This window comes from Aegilops tauschii, chromosome 1 (genome assembly GCF_002575655.3).
Source record: "Aegilops tauschii subsp. strangulata cultivar AL8/78 chromosome 1, Aet v6.0, whole genome shotgun sequence".
Classification (NCBI taxonomy): Eukaryota; Viridiplantae; Streptophyta; class Magnoliopsida; order Poales; family Poaceae; genus Aegilops; species Aegilops tauschii.
The window spans coordinates 5,125,626-5,144,664 of record NC_053035.3 but is presented as its reverse complement, the minus strand read 5'-3'; the positions used below and the strand labels follow the sequence as shown (position 1 = coordinate 5,144,664).

Here is a 19,039-nt window from a genome sequence, read left to right as displayed (position 1 = left end):
GGTGCGGGAGTTGTGATCCTGATCATAGCGCTTGCGGCAGTCGTCGGTTTCATGGCCCCAGTTCTTGCAAATTTGGCACCGGGGACGCCAGTGGTTGCGACGCCCACCTCCTCCATCGTTGTTGTTGCCGGCGTTGCCCCCTCCACCTTGCCGGCCATTGCCAGCATAACCAGCGTTGCGGTCACGGCCGCCGGTGTTGCCGCCATTACCGCCCTGGCGGTTCTGCCCTGGCTGGCCATGTCCATCAGCCGGGCGCCCCCCACCATGGGAGGGATAGGGATCGGAGTAGGGCGCGCGTTCGCCCGCGCCGTACGAACCCGAACGGGTCACGACGTTCGCGGAGGGAGACCACCCCTCCACCGCACTCTGTTGTGCCTACAACGCCTCGAAGGACAGAACCAATGAGTAAAAACTAGAGTAGGGCATGGGTGCATTACTCACGCCCAAGGAGGCGGCGATGGAGTTGTAGGCGGAGCCGAGGCCGGTGAGGATGTGATCGATAAGCTCATCATCGCGGATCGGAGAGCCGGCGGCGGCCATAGTGTTGGCCAAGGCCTTCATCTTGTGCATGTATTCCGCGGTAGACATATCGTCCTTCCTCAGCGACTGAAGTTGCCGCCGGATGTGGCGGACATTGGCGCGACTCTGGGCGCCGAACATGGCGGCGACGGCTGTCCATACCGCATGCGCCAACTCGCAGCCAATGAGTTGGCATGCAATATCCTCATCCATGGAGGTGAGAAGAAGCTCCTTGACGCGCTGATCTTGAACCCACCATTGGTGGTACTCCGGGTTGGTGACAGTGGTAGCAGCGTCGCCGGTGCCGACAACGAGTGTTTTGGCCGGTGCCGCCTTGGTGCCATCGAGGTGTCCGTGGAGGTTGGCACCGGCAAGAATGGTGCTAGTGATGCCCCCCTAGAGCATGAAGTTGTGACGACCGAGGCGGACGGAGATCGTCGGGACGGCGAGCGCGGCGGGGATCGAGGCGACGGGGGAAGAGACGATGGCGCCGGCGGTTTGGGCGTCGTACATAGGGGCAGACGACATCGCAGCGGCGGCGCGGATGGGACAGCGCGGCGGCAGCGAAAGATGGCTCGCGCGGCGGCAGCGAACGGAAGCAGTGGCAGCGATCGGAAGCGGCGACCGCGTACGGGCAAAGCTAGCTAGCTAGCTAGCTAGCAGATGGATGGTTCCTGCGTATGAGCGTAGCTAGCTAGCGGCGGCGGCGACGCGGAAGCTAGCTAGCAAGCAGCGGCGGCGACGCGGAAGATGGGATCGGGCGGCGGCGCGAGGGACGTGCGGCGGCGGCCCGACCTGGCTGATATCAAGTTAAACACATGGTTTAGGGTTTTGCGTGGGTGGTTGACATCCAGCCTCACGTCTCAATATATAGATGATCACAATTACAATTACATAATTACATACATATACGAATACGTGTACAAGGACAATACACTAGACCCTACTTTATAGTCTCCTTAGATTCCTGTCTAGAAGTGCTTTGCATATCTCTCATAGGAAAAATATCCTCGAAGAATGTAGCATCCTTAGACTCCATAATCGTACCGACCTTCTGGTCAGGTACCTCAGATTTCACTACTAGAAATTTATAGCCAACGCTGTTCTTAGTATAGCCCAAATTAACACAGTCCACAGTCTTGGGTCCAAGCTTACGCTTTTTGGGGATCGGCATATTGACTTCCGCCAAACAGCCCCAAGTGCGCAAGTACGAGAGTGTTGTCCTTCTCTTTGCCCATTTCTCATAGGGAGTGATCTCATTATCCTTTGTCGGAACTTTATTCAGGACATGACATGTCGTTAATATAGCCTCCCCCACCATGCCTTGGATAAACCCGATGTATCTAACATGGCGTTAACCAAATCAGTTAGAGTACGATTTTTCCGCTTGGCAACCCCGTTTGACTGGGGTGAATAGGGAGGCGTCCTCTCATGAATAATGCCGTGTTCCGCACAAAAGGAATCAAACTCACTCGAGAAGTACTCTCCACCACAATCTGATCGGACTCATTTAATTTTCTTTTCAAGTTGACTCTCAACTTCTGCCTTATAGATTTTAAAGTAGTGTAGAGCCTCATCTTTAGTATTTAACAGATAAACATAGCAATATCTAGTGGAATCATCTATCAATGTCATGAAGTATTTCTTTCCACCTTTAGTCAACACAACATTCATCTCACAAAGATCAGAATGTATGAGTTCTAATGGTGCCAAGTGTCTCTCCTCCGCGGCCTTACGAGGCTTGCGAGATGCTTAGCTTGCACACATGAAAGGCACTTAGAATCTTTGGCTAAAGTGGATTAAATCCAACTTAGCTAGCCGTGTCATAACACCAAAACTAATGTGACAAAGACGTGAATGCCAAACTTCAGATTCATTAACATTCAAATGAATATGGTTCACGATTGTATTACAAAAATCTGTGAGGGAAAGGCGGAACATCCCTCCGCTCTCATAACCTTTTCCAACAAAGAGTCCATATTTCGTAACAACTAATTTATTAGACTCAAAAACTAACTTAAACCCTTCTCTACATAGAAGGGAGCCACTAACGAGGTTCTTCTTGATGGCGGGGACATGCTGCACGTTCTTCAGCTGCACGATCCTTCCCGAAGTAAACTTCAGATCGACCGTGCCAACACCATGAACAGAAGCACTCGCGCCATTCCCCATCAATACGGACCCGTGACCTGTGACCTGGTAAGAAGTGAACAATGAAATGTCAGCACACACATGAACACCTGCACCTGTGTCCACCCACCAATCGGTAGGCTGAAACACTGAAAAAACAGTAAATAAATTACCGTACCCAGATGCACCATTCTCATTGTTGCCCACAATCATGTTGACAGACTTGGAGTCCTGTCCTGATTTCTTGTACTTGTTTGGGCACTTTGTTGGCCTAATGTTCAACCGAACCACAAGTAGAGCAGCCCTCTTCCTTCTTGTTCTTCTTGAAGGTCTTCTTACCCTTCTTCTTAAAGTCGGTATTGTGTTGGACACCGTTCTTTCCCTTGGGCTTGTGGGAATTGAAGTTCTTCTGGTTCACCATGTTGGCGACAGAAGTCCCTTCGGCCCCTTTTCCGTGCGAGTCTTTTGCCCTCGAATTCTGCTCAACACTCAGATGGCCAATGACATCCTCCACAGAGAATTCACGCCTCTGATGTTTCAGAGTGGTGGCAAAGTTCCTCCAGGAATTAGGGAGCTTAGCGATTATGCAGCCCGCGACAAACTTGCCCGGTAACTCGCACTTAAGAAGCTCATGTTCCTTAACAATGCATATTATCTCATGAGCCTGCTCCAATACAGGATGGTTTTCAACCATCTTGTAATCGTGGAACTACTCTATAATATACATCTCGCTCCCTGCATCGGCAGCCCCGAATTTAGATTCGGGCGCCTCCCACAAGTCCTTGGCGACATGCACATGTAAATATGCGTCGACCAGTTTATCTCCGATCACGCTAAGATCTGCTCCGAGAAACACAACGGTAGCCTCCTTGAACGCCTTCTCCTATTCAGGAGCAATCGTTCCCGTGGAGACACCGGTGATCCAGAACACGTTCATAGCCGTGAGCCATAACGTGGTCTTAGTCTGCCAACGCTTAAAGTATGTATCGGTAAACTTATCCGGTTTCAGTGCAGCGGCAAAGCCACTTGCCGAGAAATTCCTACACATAATAGGTTTTTGGATTGTTTAGGAGCGGGATAAACGAGTTATACCTCCAGTAGGCCATGCAGAGGCCGCGGCTTTGGTGGCAGCAGCGGCGTCCTCGGCGGCCTTCTTGTCGGCTTCAGCTTTCTCGGCGGCGGCACGTTCGGTGTCGGTGGACATGGTGATGATGAAGGCGATGCGGACGTAGAGGAAGTAGACGGTCGGAAGTGAGCAGTCACGTAATCGCTGCCCAAAATCCTATTCGCCCCTCACCCCGTACAGGAACCAGAAGGGCGTGGTTTCGGAGACCTGCTCTCCCGTCGACCGTGTACGCGGCGGGCGGGATGGAGTCAGGCGCAGCCGCGTGGAGAGACGTGGGCTCGACCAGAAGGGCGTGGTTTCGGAGACCTGCTCTCCCGTCGACCGTGTACGAGGCGGGCGGGATGGAGTTAGGCGGAGCTGCGTGAAGAGACGTGGGCTCGACCCACAAAAATAAGCGCGTAGATGTGAGCTCGGCTCGGCTCAATCACGCAACCCGCGGCGCGGCGGAGGAGTGCGCGAGGGCCTCTTCTCTTCTCAAGCTCCAATAGCATGTAGAAGAGAAACCCTTATAAGAAGGTCCAACTCCTTTTCCACTTCCGGGGTGGGACTAAACTTCCCACTACACCTAGTGCCATATAACCCACATGGACCCTTAGAGATTTTTCAGAAATTGCTATAGGGGCCTAGAGCCATCTCAAATTTCAGCATTAACCAGTAGTATGGGTCGAGGGTCATACATGACGGTACATTTCAATGCGTTTATTCATATCAGCTCTAGTGGATTGATCCATCGGCTTGATCGGTGAAGCATATATATATATAGTGTACCGCCACCTTTGCCTTCTTATCACTCAACGATGTCGCCGGCTGGCGGGATGGTGGTGCTGCTGGCCACGATGCAACATGGCATCACGTGCACGTCGCACATTGTAGGCAGGGTCTGCAGCGCAGTGCTCATCGTCTCCTCAAACTGGCCTAGTTGTTCTTGCTGACGCTGGCGGGAACCGTGTCTTGGTTGTGGCTGTTGTTGCCGTTGCTCTTGTTGCTTCACGATGATGATGGTGTGCACTAGAGCACATATGGCTTGGCATAGGGATCTGGTTGAGTTGTTGGCAGCATTGCTGCCGTCTCAGTTGGCAGTTGATTTGTGGCAACATCTGTGATTCAAGGAATGGTGATGTTGCCACAGGGGTGCACAACTGTTGTATGAACACTTTGCACATGTCCAACTGTTGATGACGTAATGGATGGAATGTTTCTTGCGGCTGTTTCAGAAACGATTCTTGTGGCTGCTTCGAGACTAGTTGTGGTTGCTGTGGAACTGGCTGTGGAAATGGGTTGTTGGCCAATGCCGATGCGGCAGCCAGTCTCCAACTGCGCAACAACATTGATCACCGGTACACCAAGGAAGACGAGGATGAGCAATGTCGTCATGGTGGACCGGCGTGTGGCTAGCTTTTGTTCGACTTTGATGTAAGTGTGAAGGACGATGGAGGAGGATGTCGACGGTGAAGGCTTATTTAGCAAAGATGGTTCTGTCTCCTGGCTCGCTTTTCTTCAGAGTGTTTGGATGCTTCCAAAACCGATCATTTTGGTATTGCTGTCACGTGAAGCACTACATACAAGCATAACCCCATGTGGATCGCCAAAGTGACTTTCTAATGCCCATATGTATCATGTGGCCATTGTAGAAACAGATAACCGATAATCAAAATGACTCATCATGTTCACTTTACACCTCAACACTCGTCAGGATTACCCTCCCACCACCCCAAACTGAATTTATAATCTTGTAGGAGTTGATATCACACATAAAACCAGATTTGCAATGTCTTTTGTGGAATAATAAGTTTGTAATCTTGCATGCCCGAGGGCTATTCTTGGAAATGTTTGCAAGTAATCTGGTAAGTACCCACAACCGGTTTCTCTCATCATGTGTTTCCGGGCGGAGCGAACGATGGCGCAGTGATCCTCCTCCTCGTTGTAGGGGACGCGTCGTTCGTGGTGGCGCACAAGAAGGTGAAGTTGTCCCGCCCCGGCCCCGGCGTCGAGCGCCTTGCGGTCACCCTTGACCTCTACAACCAGGGCTCCGCCTGAGTCAACTAGATCTCGCTTCTTAGCTCACCTATCTGTAGGAGGACGCCACGAGCAATCACGGCGAGTTTCACTACATCTTGGATAAATTGCTATGTCCTGCTCTACTTGTAGTTAGAAGCTTGAGCGAAATGAAGACTAGGGGTGTTATTATTCTAAACATCATCGTGTTTTGTGTTATGTTATAATGTTGAGTTCAAGGAGCTTAAAAGCTTATTCTCACTTTTGAAGGAGGCATATTCATGGCCCGTCGACCTTCCATTCGATATTCTCGCCGAGAGACCTCCACAACACAAGTTTGAATTGGTTAGTTATCAAGTTATCATATCACTTCATGATTCTAATGTTTGAATGCAATACCTTTGGTGCTCACACTTCACTTCGGTGTATCCACCTTCGGCACTTGCAACCTTTCGGGCTAAGGTAATTTCACAACCATTCACCTGTTTGCATGGAAGTAGGAAACCAGAATTAATCATCATCTAGCGCACTGTTGGCTAAAAGACCAAGCATTCGCTTGAAGAGAATTCTTGGGAAATATGGGCCGCTGGCATCTGTCGTCTCCTTTGTTGGCGTGTTTATCTACCTGGTCGCAAGCCCATCGAAATCTGGTGCTGCGAAAGGAGGCAAGAAGAGACGCTGGAACTGTCTAGTTGATCGGAATGTACTCTATCTTTTTTGCAGGAAAAGAAAGAGAGTAAATCTGACTAAATCTAGTTGATCGCAATGTACTCTAATGGCTAACGCAACCAGGATCATACCTGACTAAATCTGACCAGAAGAATATATTTGGTAGACCATAAATCTTTTGTGTTTTTTGCCTTGCAATGATGGATGGTGGCACAATATCCTTTCAACAGTGAATAGTTGCACAAGATATGTGACTTGTCGTGGATATTTTGTCCAATTAAGTTTGTTTTTGTGGAGAATTACTCAATGAACACATTTTATTGAAGGAAAAATGGCAGAGGAAAAGGATAGAATCAGCTTATCACTCCCTGTGTAAATCAACAATCAAATCTAAGGTGGGCCTCATTAAAAACACATCTGACATGTATTGTTTCGTTAGAATGTGTAAATCAACAATCAAATCTAACGTGTGCCTCATTAAAAACATCTGACATATACTGTTTAATTAGAATCAGATGCAAGATCCAGAATAGTCAAGATGGTCACACAACTCATAAGCATTGCCATCAAAGATTTAAATTGCAATTAGTCAACTTACTTTAGTATAGTATATACTTCAACTGAATCGAAGTTTCGCACTAATCAGTTAAGTTATGCTCATATTACTTAACTGCAGAAATAGCTAGGATATTCCTCTTCCTCTCTCTCTCTCTCTCTCTCTCTCTCTCTCTCTCTCTCTCTCTCTCTTCTCCCTCTATGGCCACCGCAATGCCACCAGACAGTGCCAAAGTTTCCTCTTTCCAAGCACTGCCTCCAAATAATTGTTCTGATCGCACGGTGACTTATATTGTCTTCTCCGCACCACTCTAATTAGAAGATGCCGCTGGTGGGAGGCGCGACATACAAATGAGGCCTTAATATTTGCATCCACCGACTCATAAGTTCCGCCTCCCATAATCCGGTTCAACGACATTTACCAAGGTCTTTTTGAGCATTTATTTGTGGTTGGCATGCTTCTGTAGGAAGGGGAAGAAGGACTGCTCCATGGTGATCCTCAAGTGGAAGAAGTCAATAAGCCGTCTGATGGTCAACGAAGCCACCAATGACTCTGTTATTGCCTTGCGCCCGGACACAAAGCAGAGGCTGCAGTTGTTCCATGGGGCCACCATCCTCCTCATGGTACTACATGGTCTAATCGAGCTAATACTTATATAAATTTAAGCTATCTTGCTGGATGGGCTCAAGGATCTGTGGCTGATTTTTTTGAATTTGTATTAGTTCTAGGATACATATTTGTCAAAAAAATCATATCTTTATCATTGTGATAGTTCGTATAAGGTAGAATAGACTATTTTGCTGAGTTTTAGTAGTTTGCTGGGTTATTTGTTCAACCTTTGAGCAAAAATTCTACGCCAATTTATATCCTACTATTTGTTTCCCACACTTGTCTTTCAAAGTGTCTACTGGTTATGTTGATTTTTCAGCTTTAACTATGTAAGAGAGGAGCGCAATGTTAAAATTGTTTAGCTCAAAATATCCTTCTAACGAACTTCTACATAGAATGATTTCTCATCTCTTTGAATACCATAGCAGCAAATGTAATATTTGCTTTGTGTTCCTAGATTGAGATAAGTCAATATCACAGTGCATGTTTAAAGAAATAACAACTGAGTTATTCTACAGGTAAAATAAATTTCTACAATCAAGTAGAACTGATGCTACTTAAGCTTTGTTTGTCATCAATAAATTATTTCCCTCTCTGCAAGAAACGATATGAAGTGCTTAATGGCATGTTTGGCGCTAGCTATTGTGACTCAATATTTGCTCTTGCTCACCGCATGCTTTATCTTTTACCATGTGGCAACTTTAGTTTGATTTTCACCTCTTTGGAGTCCCCTATAGAATTTGTTTGAAGAATGCTTCGGTGCCATCAAACTCAAAGTTGCACCAACGCAAAAATATCCAGATTAACATTTAAAGTGATGGATGGTTTCTAATCAAGCGCTTGTTTTTCTGCCGAAATGGCCCTTTTACTTCTAAAAATTGAAATACGTTGAATTATTATTCTGTGCACTATTTAGGAAATCGCTAACTGATAGCTGCTCGATCGGCTTGGGAGCAACAACTAATAGATCAATCGACCTATTAACAAGATTAATAGGTTGACAACCACGCGAGCAACTAGCTAATGACGTGCAAGGCTAGAATTATGATTAGGGCCAGACATCTAAATACGCAACGAGTGGAACAATGACAACCAATGCTAGCAAACAAGAACTTTGTTTGTCTTTTATTCCCAATCTTGAACTAGCACTTGGTCGGGGTCACACATGATGGTGCACGCCACTTTATTTGTCATCGTTACATCGATTGGTGCATAAGCTAAGCAACGATGACCTATCTACCTTTTAGCATAGCTCTTGCTTTTTTTCATTGGCCACCAATGCCGGCGACTATGCTGGCAAGTGGTGCCCTGATGGTGGAGCAGTAAGGTGGGACATACACGTTGCACATGGTTGGAAGAGTTTGCAACACCAATGACCTAATCACCTCCAATTGAGCTGGTTGTTGAGGTTGGATGATGCCCTGACCTTGGACGAGAGTACCTTGACCTACCTGTTGCTGTTGAGACAGTGGCACCAGGATTTGCACACCCTGTAGTTGTTCTTGTTGTTCTTGCTGCATGATGATGGAATGCACGATGCTATGGATGGCTGCACACTGGAGTTGCTGAGGAATTTGTGCTAGTTGTTGGCAACATTGTTGCCGCATCACCTGGCAATCGCTTCGTGGCAAGATCATTGACCAGAGGGATGACACCAAGGACACAGGTTTGCATTGTTGCAAGAGGAAATTCTTGCATGGGTTCAACTGTTGTTGTAGAGATTGTTGAATCAACGATGGTTGTTGTTGGGGGAATGATTGTTGTGGTTGTTGGGGCTGCGGGAATTGTTGTTGGGGCTGGGGAAAAGGTTGTTGTGGTTGCTGGGACTGGGGAAATGGTTGTTGGGGTTGTTGAGTCTGGGGGAATGGTTGTTGTGGTTGCTGGGGATATGGTTGTTGTGGTTGTTGGGGGAATGGTTGTTGGGGCTGGATAAATTGTTGTTGTGGTTGCTGAGGCTGGGAAAATTGTTGTTGTGGTTGATGGGGGAATGTTTGTTGGGGAAATGTTTGTTGCGGTTGCTGGGAGAATGGTTGGTGAGGCTGCGGGAATGGTTGTTGTTGTGGCCATTGTACTTGGCCGCTAGGGTCGACCTGCATATTGGCGGTGGCGATGGTTATTGCCATCGCGAGGATTGTCAGGATGAGTAAGGTCTTCATGGTGGATTTGCGTTAACTACTACCTACTTGGATTTGATGCTTGTGCTCTAGTTGTGTGAAGGATGGATGACCGTATGGAGTCTACATATTGCAGGCCTTTTTATAGCTACCATGGTTAGGTTTCTTTTCATTATTGCTTTCCTTTTTTAAAGTGATTTGATGCTTATCGAACTAATTTTTTGGCGTGTTGTGTTTGGTGGCACTGCATACAAGCGTAATTTCGGAGTGATCATCAAAGTTGCCTTTTTACTGCTCATATTATCTAAGAGTGAGGAAAACTTGATAATTGGCACTGACTCATCTTATTCACTTTACATGTCAAACAATTATCTGGATTGCGTTCCTTTTGGATCTAAGTTTGTCATGTTATACAAGTTGTTAGGCATAAACCAAATCTTCATAGCTTGTGGGGGACTAAATTTGTGTCCTTGTGCATGTTGTTAAGATAGATCAGGCTAGTATTGCCATGTTCGATCTGAACTCTTATTCCTTTTTAAACTAACTCGTAGTGTTGTATAGTATGATGGTAAGATGAACAAGCTGATAGTAATGTTGTACACGTTATTAAGAGATGACTCATCAACTTCTCTTTTTATGTCAACGGTAGTAATGTTGTAGACGTTATCAATACATGACTCATCATATTCCCTTTTTACGTCACGTGTTGTAATTTTGTGGAAGTTATTACTAAATATTGGATTAGTACTGGCTTTACACGTCTTAATTGATTCACTCTAAGTACATTTCAAGGTTTGTTTTCTTGCTTCAATAGGTTAACTTATTGAACTAAGTTTGTATGTATTATTCGTAACATTTGATGCATTTAGTCGAAGTTGTTCATGACAACTGTTGTTACTAAGATTTCCGAGAATGATTTCGGGCATTTACAAAATAAATAGTGGCATATTTGTACGGATATTGTCTTTGGAGGCCGAGCTCCATGGAGATCGGTTTTGAAAATTTTGAATTTTGTCTACTTGCACAATTTTTTTCAGATTTTTTTGAAACCGAAAAGTTTGAATTTTGATTTGTTTTCAAAAAAAGGCCTCCATGGCTCCCGGGAGCCACACGTCCGCTCTCCATATTTGTATCCTTAGATAGCTAAAAGCATGTATTATTACACCACCTACTAACATACCTTTAATCTGCATAGACTTGTCAAGAAGTCCTTTATTGGCGTGTTTATCTACCTGACCGGAAGCCCATCAAGTTCTAGTGTCGTAAAAGGAAGCATGAATAGGTGGTAAAATTGCTCAACAAGTCAATCTTCTTGTTTGTTTAATTACCTAGAACTGACGGTTGACTCCTGAGATCTTGTGGGCATATGTTTTCGAAATAAAAAATCCACTCAAGTTTTAATATGTTTGAAATGATTCACATTTTTATCTGAGGGTGGGGGTGAAATATGAACCTACATGTTGCCGGGTCTTGGTGTGTCTTCAGCCATTTCTCTTGCCAGTCCTCCTTGGACAGGTCTTGCCACGGGAGCTCGCAGTAGCAGCATGTAGCTCCTAGCGCCAACATTGTGTTGCCCTTGCTGCTAGATTCTGCGCCAGCACAGAATTCAGTGCATTCTTTTTAATTCACCTGCAAAGAATTCTTTGGAAATATGGGTCGCTGGCATCTCTTGTCTCCTTTGTTGCCGTGTTTATCTACCTAGTGGCAAGCCCATCGAAATCTAGTGCTGCAAAGGAGGCAAGAAGAGACGCTGAAACTGTCTAGTCGATCGCAATGTACTCCAATGGCTGACGCAACTAGGATCACACCTGGCTAAATCTGAACAAAAGAATGTATTTGGTAGAACATAAATCTTTTGTGTTTTTGCCTTGCAATATGATGGATAGTGGCACAATATCCTTTCAACAGTGAACAGTTGCACAAGATATGCAACTTGCCGTGGATATTTTGTCCAGTCAAGTTTGTTTTTGTGGAGAATTACTCGATGGACACATTTTATGAAAGGAAAAATGGCAGAGGAAAAGGATAGAATCAGTTTATCAATCCTTGTGTAAATCAACAAACAAATCTAACGTGGGCCCGATTAGAAACATCTGACATATACTATTTAATTAGAATGTGTAAATCAACAATCAAATCTAATGTGTGCCTCATTAAAAACATCTGACATATACTGTTTAATTAGAATCAGATGCAAGATCCAGAACAGTCAAGATGGTCACACAACTCATAAGCATTGCCATCAAAGGTTTAAATTGCAATTAGTCAACTTACTTTAGTATAGTATATTCTTCAACCGAATCCAAGTTTCACACACACTACTAGGGAAAAGCCTAGCAGTAGTGTGGGTTTTAGGTTTATCAGTAGCGCGGGTGCCGGCGCCACTGATACGGCGCTACAGCTAACATGTAGTAGTAGCGCGGGTGCCACCCGCGCTACTACTATGTCCGTTAGTAGTAGCGTGGATACCACCCACGCTACTACTAACTAGTAGTAGCGTGGTTCTGCATCCTCACTACTGCTAACTAATTAGGGAATAAAAAGATAAATTTCAGCCATGGCTGCTGCTACTAGACGTCATCGTCCTCTTCATCCATGGCCGATGCTGATCCTGGAGGGGATGAAGTCGTCCATGGAGATGTTGCTTCCCCATCCAACTCTTCTCCACACCTCTCCTTTGCTGCTGCTACAAAAAAAAGGGACAAGGATTAGAAGAAGAAGAGAGAGATAGAGAGGAGTAGGTGCAGCAACTCACCAGTTGCCGCCGGAGTTGGAGCCGAACCCCTAGATGATGCCATGGGTTGCGTCCATCAGAGATCTGGCCATCATCATGGGCAGCGCTCTGCTGGATCTTCCTCTCCTTCCAGCAGCGGAGGAGGAGGAGGCAGGAGGGGCAGCGGAGGAGGAGGAGGAAGGAGGGGCTACGGTGGAAGAGGAGGTCGCCGGATTTGAGGGAGACATCGCGGCGCGAGGCCGGCAGTTGCGGTGGAGGAGGAGACGCGCATATGCAGGAGCGCCATGGAGAGAGAGAGAGGAGGAGAGGGACGGGGGAGAGGAGTGATTTGGACGAGGAGGTGGGGATTTCAGGGGTGTTAAAAAACCCAGCACTTAGTAGTAGCGCGGGTTTTCACCCCTGGCTACTACTATGGCATGTCCCCGCGGGGGGGGGGGGGGGGGGGTAGAGACCACTTAGTAGTAGCGAGAGGTAAAAACCCGCGCTACTACTATCAACTTAGTAGTAGCGCGGGTTTATAAACCTCGCTACTACTATGGCATGTCCCGGGGGGCACGGTAGAGACCGCTTAGTAGTAGCGAGGGTTAAAAACCCGCGCTACTACTATCAACTTAGTAGTAGCGAGGGATAAAAACCCGCGCTACTAGTAAGTAGCAGTAGCGAGGGGTATAACCCGCGTTACTTGTAAGCGTCTGTGTATAAGCTTTTCCCTAGTAGTGGTACCTATTGGTTAAGTTATGCTCATATTACTTCACTACGGAAATAGCTAGCCTATTCCTCTTCCTCTCTTGCGCATTTTTTTCATCTTGGTTTTCATCGTCGATCACCACTGCTCCTAGTTTTCCCATTCAATATCCCTCCCTCCATCCCTCTCTCTCTTCGACCCTGCGGCTACCGCAATGCCATCGGACAGTGCCAAATTCCCCTCTTTACAAGCACTGCCTCCTAATTGTTTCGCTTGCACGGTGACTTATATTGTCTGCTCCGCACCATTCTAAGTAGAAGACACCTCTTGTGGGAGGCACGACATACCAATGAGGCCTCGATATCTGCATCCACCAGCTCATAAGATTCCGCCTCCCATAATCCGGTTCAACGACATTTACCAAGATCTTTTTGAGCATTTATTTGTGGTTGGCGTGCTTATGTAGGATGGGGAAGAAGGACTGGTCCACGGTGATCCTCGAGTGGAAGAAGTCAATAAGCCGTATGTGGTCAACCAAGCCACCAATGACAATTACTACATTATCGCCTTGCGCCCGGACACAATGGAAAGGCTAGAGTTGTTCCATGGGGCCACCATCCTCCTGAAGGTACTACATGGTCTAACCGAGCTAATACTTCTTTCAATTTAAGCTATCTTGTTGGATGGGCTCGGGATCTATGGCCGATTTTTTTGAATTTGTATTCCAAAAAAATCCATAGCTTTATCATTGTGACAGTTGGTATAAGGTAGAATAGACTGTTTTGCTGAGTTTTAGTAGTTTGCTGGGTTATTTGTTCAACATTTGGGCAAACATTCTACTCAAATTTATATCCTACTATTTGTTTCCCACACTTGTCTTACAAAGTGTCCACTGGTTATGTTGATTTTTCAGCTTTAACTATGTAAGACACGAGTACAATGTTGAGAGTGGATGGCAGCTGAACGCAGTTATTCGCGTGGTGATGCGTGCAAGTTGATTTGCAAAAGGGGTAAAGCGGAGATACATCGCTGATACAGACAAATACACGTGGGCTCGGGCCGTCGTACCTTGTGACACGGGAGAGGGACGTGCCACGCACGGCGTGCAGAGTGGGACATTGTTTTTCTGCTCCACGGGCCCGGGGGTCTGACCGGAGAAGCTCTGTACGGACTGGACCTGTTGGTGAGGACACAGTCTCGCACGAGCCCCTTTCCGTCTTGGTGGCAAAGAACAAGCTGAGCTGCGAGAACAACACCGGCGAGATGGTGCCCACTGAGATGGTGTTCTTCTCCCATGGACAAATCTGCAAGGGGTGGAGAAGCATCACGGGGGTTAGTCTAGTCGTGGGGGGAGCTGCGGAAAGCGCCGGGGGCCTGAGGTTCGCTGCGCGGCGGAGCCGCTGCCTGATGCGTCGCCCGGCGAGAGCGGGCGCTGTTTCGCAGATGGGCGTAGCTCGTGACGTACAGTGCCGCAAGCAGGGGAGGGGATGGCCGCCGCAACGTGTGGCAGCGTTTCGTTTCATTAATTGCGGTAGCCGCGTGGTTGGGGGTTGGGTTATGTTAGACCGTGCGTGTCCTCCTCTCCTTCTGAGGCACGGCGGCGTCGACGGAACGCGGCAACGCAGAGGTGCTTGTGTGCGTGCAAAACGATGGGTACTGCCAACGGCTGGTGCATGGGCCTTAAATACATGCAGCTGGGTAAAGCGTTTACGTTATACAGTGCGCGGTGCAACGGTAGTATTCCGTCCTCTCGCCTGCACATGCGCACTGCTTGCAGTAGCTGCGTCAGTCCGGCTGTCAGTGCACAGTACAACAAATACAACATATACGAAACATAACGCTCGTCGGCGGTGCACTATACTCCAAGTAGCACTTTGGCTGGTCCTAATCGTGATGCCGTGCCAGCCGTGGACGCGCTGCGTGCAGCCATGGACTTCTCGTACAATGTTAAGTTTGTTTAGGTCAAAATATCCTTCTAAGGAACTTCTACACAGAATGATTTCTCATCTGTTTGGAGTCCATAGCAGCAAATGTATTATTTGCTTTGTGTTCCTGGGTTGAGATAAGTCAATATCACAGTGCATATTTAAAGAAATAACAACCAAGTCATTCTACAGGTAAAAGAAATTTCTACAGTCAATTAGAACCGATGCTACTTAAGTTTTGTTTGTCATCTGTAAACTGTTTCCCTCTCTCCAATAAACCATAAGAAGAGTTTAATGGCATGTTTGGCGCTAGCTATTGTGACTCAATATTTCCTCTTGCTCGCCGCATGCTTTATCTTTTACCATGTGGAAACTTTAGCTTGATTTTCACCTCTTTGGAGTTCCCTGTAGAATTGCTTTGAAGAATGTGTCGGTGCCATCAAACTCAAAATTGCACCAACGCAAAAATATCCAGATTAACATTTAAAGTGATGGATGGTTTCTAATCAGGCACTTGTTTTTCTGCTAAAATGGCCCTTTTACTTCTAGACATTGAAATACGTTGAATTATTATCGTGTGCAATGTTCAGGAAATCGCTAACTGATAGCTGCTCGGTCGGCTTGGGAGCACCAATTAATAGATCAATCGGCCTATAAACTAGATCATTAGGTCGACCATTAATCGGTAGATTACATAGGAACCTGCCGGCACGAGCAACTAGCTATTGATGTGTAAGACTAGAATTGCAGTTAGGGATGAAAATCTAAATACACAGTGAATGGAACAATGACAAGCGATGTTCGCAAACTTGAACTTTCTTTGTTTTTTATTCCCAAGCTTGAACTAGCACTGGTCGGGGTCACACATGATGGTGCACGCCAGTTTATTCTATCATCGTTACATCGATTGGAAAATCAACTAAGCAACGATGATCCATCTACCTATTAGTATGGCTCTTGCATTTTTCATTGGCCACCAATGCCGGCGACTATGCTGGAAAATGGTGCCTTGATGATGGAGCACTCAGGTGGGACATACACGTTGCACATGGTTGGAAGAGTTTGCAACACCAATGACCTGATCGCCTCCAATTGAGCTGGTTGTTGGGGTTGGATGATGCCCTGGCCCTGGACGAGAGTACCTTGACCCACCTGTTGCTGCTGATATAGTGGCAGCAGGATATGCATGCCTTGTTGTTGTTCTTGTTGTTCTTGCTGCATGATGATGGAATGTATGACGGTATGGATGGCTGCACATTGGAGCTGCTGAGGAATCTGTGCTAGTTGTTGGCAGCATTGTTGCCGCATCACTTGGCAATCGCTTTGTGGCCAGATCATTGACCAGAGGGATGACACCAATGACACAGGTTTGCATTGCTGCAAGAGGAAATTCTTGCATGGGTTCACCTGTTGTTGTAGAGATGGCTGAATGAACGGTGGTTGTTGTTGGGGGAATGATTGTTGCGGTTGTTGGGGCTGCGGGAATTGTTGTTGGGGCTGGGGAAATTGTTGTTGTGGTTGCTGGGACTGGGGAAATAGTTGTTGGGGTTGTTGAGTCTGGGGGAATGGTTGTTGTGGTTGCTGGGGATATGGTTGTTGTGGTTGTTGGGGGAATGGTTGTTGGGGCTGGAGAAATTGTTGTTGTGGTTGCTGAGGCTGGGGAAATTGTTGTTGTGGTTGATGGGGGAATGTTTGTTGGGGTTGGGGAAATGTTTGTTGTGGTTGCTGGGAGAATGGTTGGTGAGGCTGTGGGACTGGTTGTTGTTGTGGCCATTGTACTTGGCTGCTAGGGTCGACCTGCATATTGGCGGTGCCGATGGTTATTGCCATCGCAAGGATTGTTAGGATGAGTAAGGTCTTCATAGTGGATTTGCGTTAACTACTACGTACTTGGATTTGATGCTTGTGCTGTAGTTGTGTGAAGGATGGATGATGGTATGGAGTCTAATATTGCAGGCCTTTTTATAGCTACCATGGTTAGGTTTCTTTTCATTATTGCTTTCCTTTGCAAAAGTGATCGATGCTTATCGAACTAATTATTTGGTGTGTTGCGTTTGGTGGCACTACATACAAATGTAATTTTGGAGTGATCATCAAAGTTGCCTTTTTATGGTTCATATCATGTAAGAGTGAAGAAAACTTGATGATTGGTAGTGACTCATCTTATTCACTTTACATGTCAAACAATTATCTGGATTGCATTACAATTATCTGGTTTGCATTCCTTTTGGATCTAAGTTTGTCGTGTTGTACAAGTTGTTAGACATAAACCAAATCTTCATAGCTTGCGGGTAACTAAATTTGTGTCCTTGTGCATGTTGTTAAGATAGATGAGGCTAGTATTCTAATGTTCGTTCTGGACTCTTATTCTTTTTCAAACTAACTTGTAGTGTTGTATAGTACGATGGTAAGATGAACAAGCTGAAGTAATGTTGTACACGTTATCAATACATGACTCATCAAATTCTCCTTTTATGTCAAGGGTAGTAATGTTTACACATTATCAATACATGACTCATCATATTCCCTCTTTACGTCAAGTGTTGTAAGTATATGCAAGTCATTAAGAAATATTGAATTAGTACTAGCTTTACACGTCTTAATTGATTCACTCTAAGTACATTTGAAGGTTTGTATGTATTATTCGTAACATTTTTTGCATTTAGTCCAAGCTGTTCATGACAACTGTTGGTACTAAGATTTCTGAGAATGATTTCGAGCATTTACAAAGTAAATAGTGTCATATTTGTTTCCTTAGATAGCTAAAAGCATGTATACACCATCTACTAACATACCTTTAATCTGCATAGACTTGTCAAGAAGTCCATTATTGGCATGTTTATCTAGTACCTCCTTTCCGGTTTATAAGGCTTGTATGTATCCCTAGATCTATAATTTGACCAACATAATATGAGCTGCATAGTCTAAAAATTATACCATTAGAAAGTATATGATTTGAAGTTCCTAATTATATATTTTTCGTGATATATAACTTGTATTAAGTTGGTCTATTTGTCAACCTAGAGATACGCGCAAGCCTTATAAATCGGAAAGGAGGTGACCGGAAGCCCGTCAAGTTCTAGTGTCATAAAGGAAGCTAGAAGAGGTCATAAAGTTGCTCAACAAGTCAATCTTCTTGTTTGTTTAATTACCTAGAACCAACGGTTGACTCCTGAGCTCTTGTGAGCATATTTCTCCAAAATAAAAAATGCACTCAAGTTTTAATATGTTTCAAATGATTGACGGTTTTATCCAAGGGTGGGGGTGAAATATGAATCTACATGTTGCTGGGTCTTGGTGTGTCTTCAGCCATTTCTCTTGCCTATCCTCCTTGGGTAGGTCTTGCCCACGGGAGCAGCACGTAGCTGCTAGCGTCAGCATGGTGTGGCCCTGGCTGCTGGATTCCGTAGAGAATTCAGTGCATATATGGAATTAACCCGCACAAAATTCTTGGGAAATATGGGCCGCTGGCATCTCTCGTCTCCTTTGTTGCCGTGTTTATCTACCTGGTCGCAAATCTAGTGCTGCAAAAGTAGGCAAGAAGAGACGCTGAAACTGTCTAGTCGATCGCAATGTACTCTAATGGCTTACGCAACCAGGATCATACCTGGCTAAATCTGAACAAAAGAATGTATTTGGTAGAACATAAATCTTTTGTGTTCTTTCCTTGCAAAGATGGATAGTGGCACAATAAGCTTTCAACAGCGAACAGTTGCACAAGATATGCGACTTGCCATGGATATTTTGTCCAGTTAAGTTTGTTTTTGTGAAGAATTACTCCATGGACACATTTTATGAAAGGAAAAATGGCAGACGAAAAGGATAGAATCAGCTTATCACCCGCTCTATAAATTAACAATCAAATCTAACGTGGACATCATTAAAAACATCTGACATATATTGTTTAATTAGAATCAGATGCAAGATCCAGAACAGTCAAGATTGTCACACAACTCATATGCATTGCCATCAAAGAT

The 19,039-nt window shown here is 45.7% G+C and overlaps 2 protein-coding genes across 2 annotated transcripts; both read right to left on the bottom strand.

Moving 5' to 3' along the window:
• Positions 1 to 8,703: 8,703 nt before the first annotated feature.
• LOC109765861 (gamma-gliadin B) lies at positions 8,704 to 9,837 on the bottom strand. Its single transcript, XM_020324631.4, has one exon. The coding sequence runs from the start codon at positions 9,758 to 9,760 to the stop codon at positions 8,870 to 8,872; it is 891 nt and encodes a 296-aa protein (XP_020180220.1). The 5' UTR covers positions 9,761 to 9,837; the 3' UTR covers positions 8,704 to 8,869.
• A 6,025-nt stretch (positions 9,838 to 15,862) lies between these two features.
• Positions 15,863 to 17,004, bottom strand: LOC109765856 (gamma-gliadin). Its single transcript, XM_020324627.3, has one exon. It carries the CDS (start codon positions 16,923 to 16,925, stop codon positions 16,029 to 16,031), a length of 897 nt encoding a protein of 298 aa, XP_020180216.1. The 5' UTR covers positions 16,926 to 17,004; the 3' UTR covers positions 15,863 to 16,028.
• Between the last annotated feature and the right edge of the window lie 2,035 nt (positions 17,005 to 19,039).

Coding starts and splice junctions, on each gene's coding strand:
- LOC109765856 (XM_020324627.3), bottom strand. CDS start 16,925: ATGAAGACCTTACTCATCCTAACAATCCTTGCGATGGCAATAACCATC.
- LOC109765861 (XM_020324631.4), bottom strand. CDS start 9,760: ATGAAGACCTTACTCATCCTGACAATCCTCGCGATGGCAATAACCATC.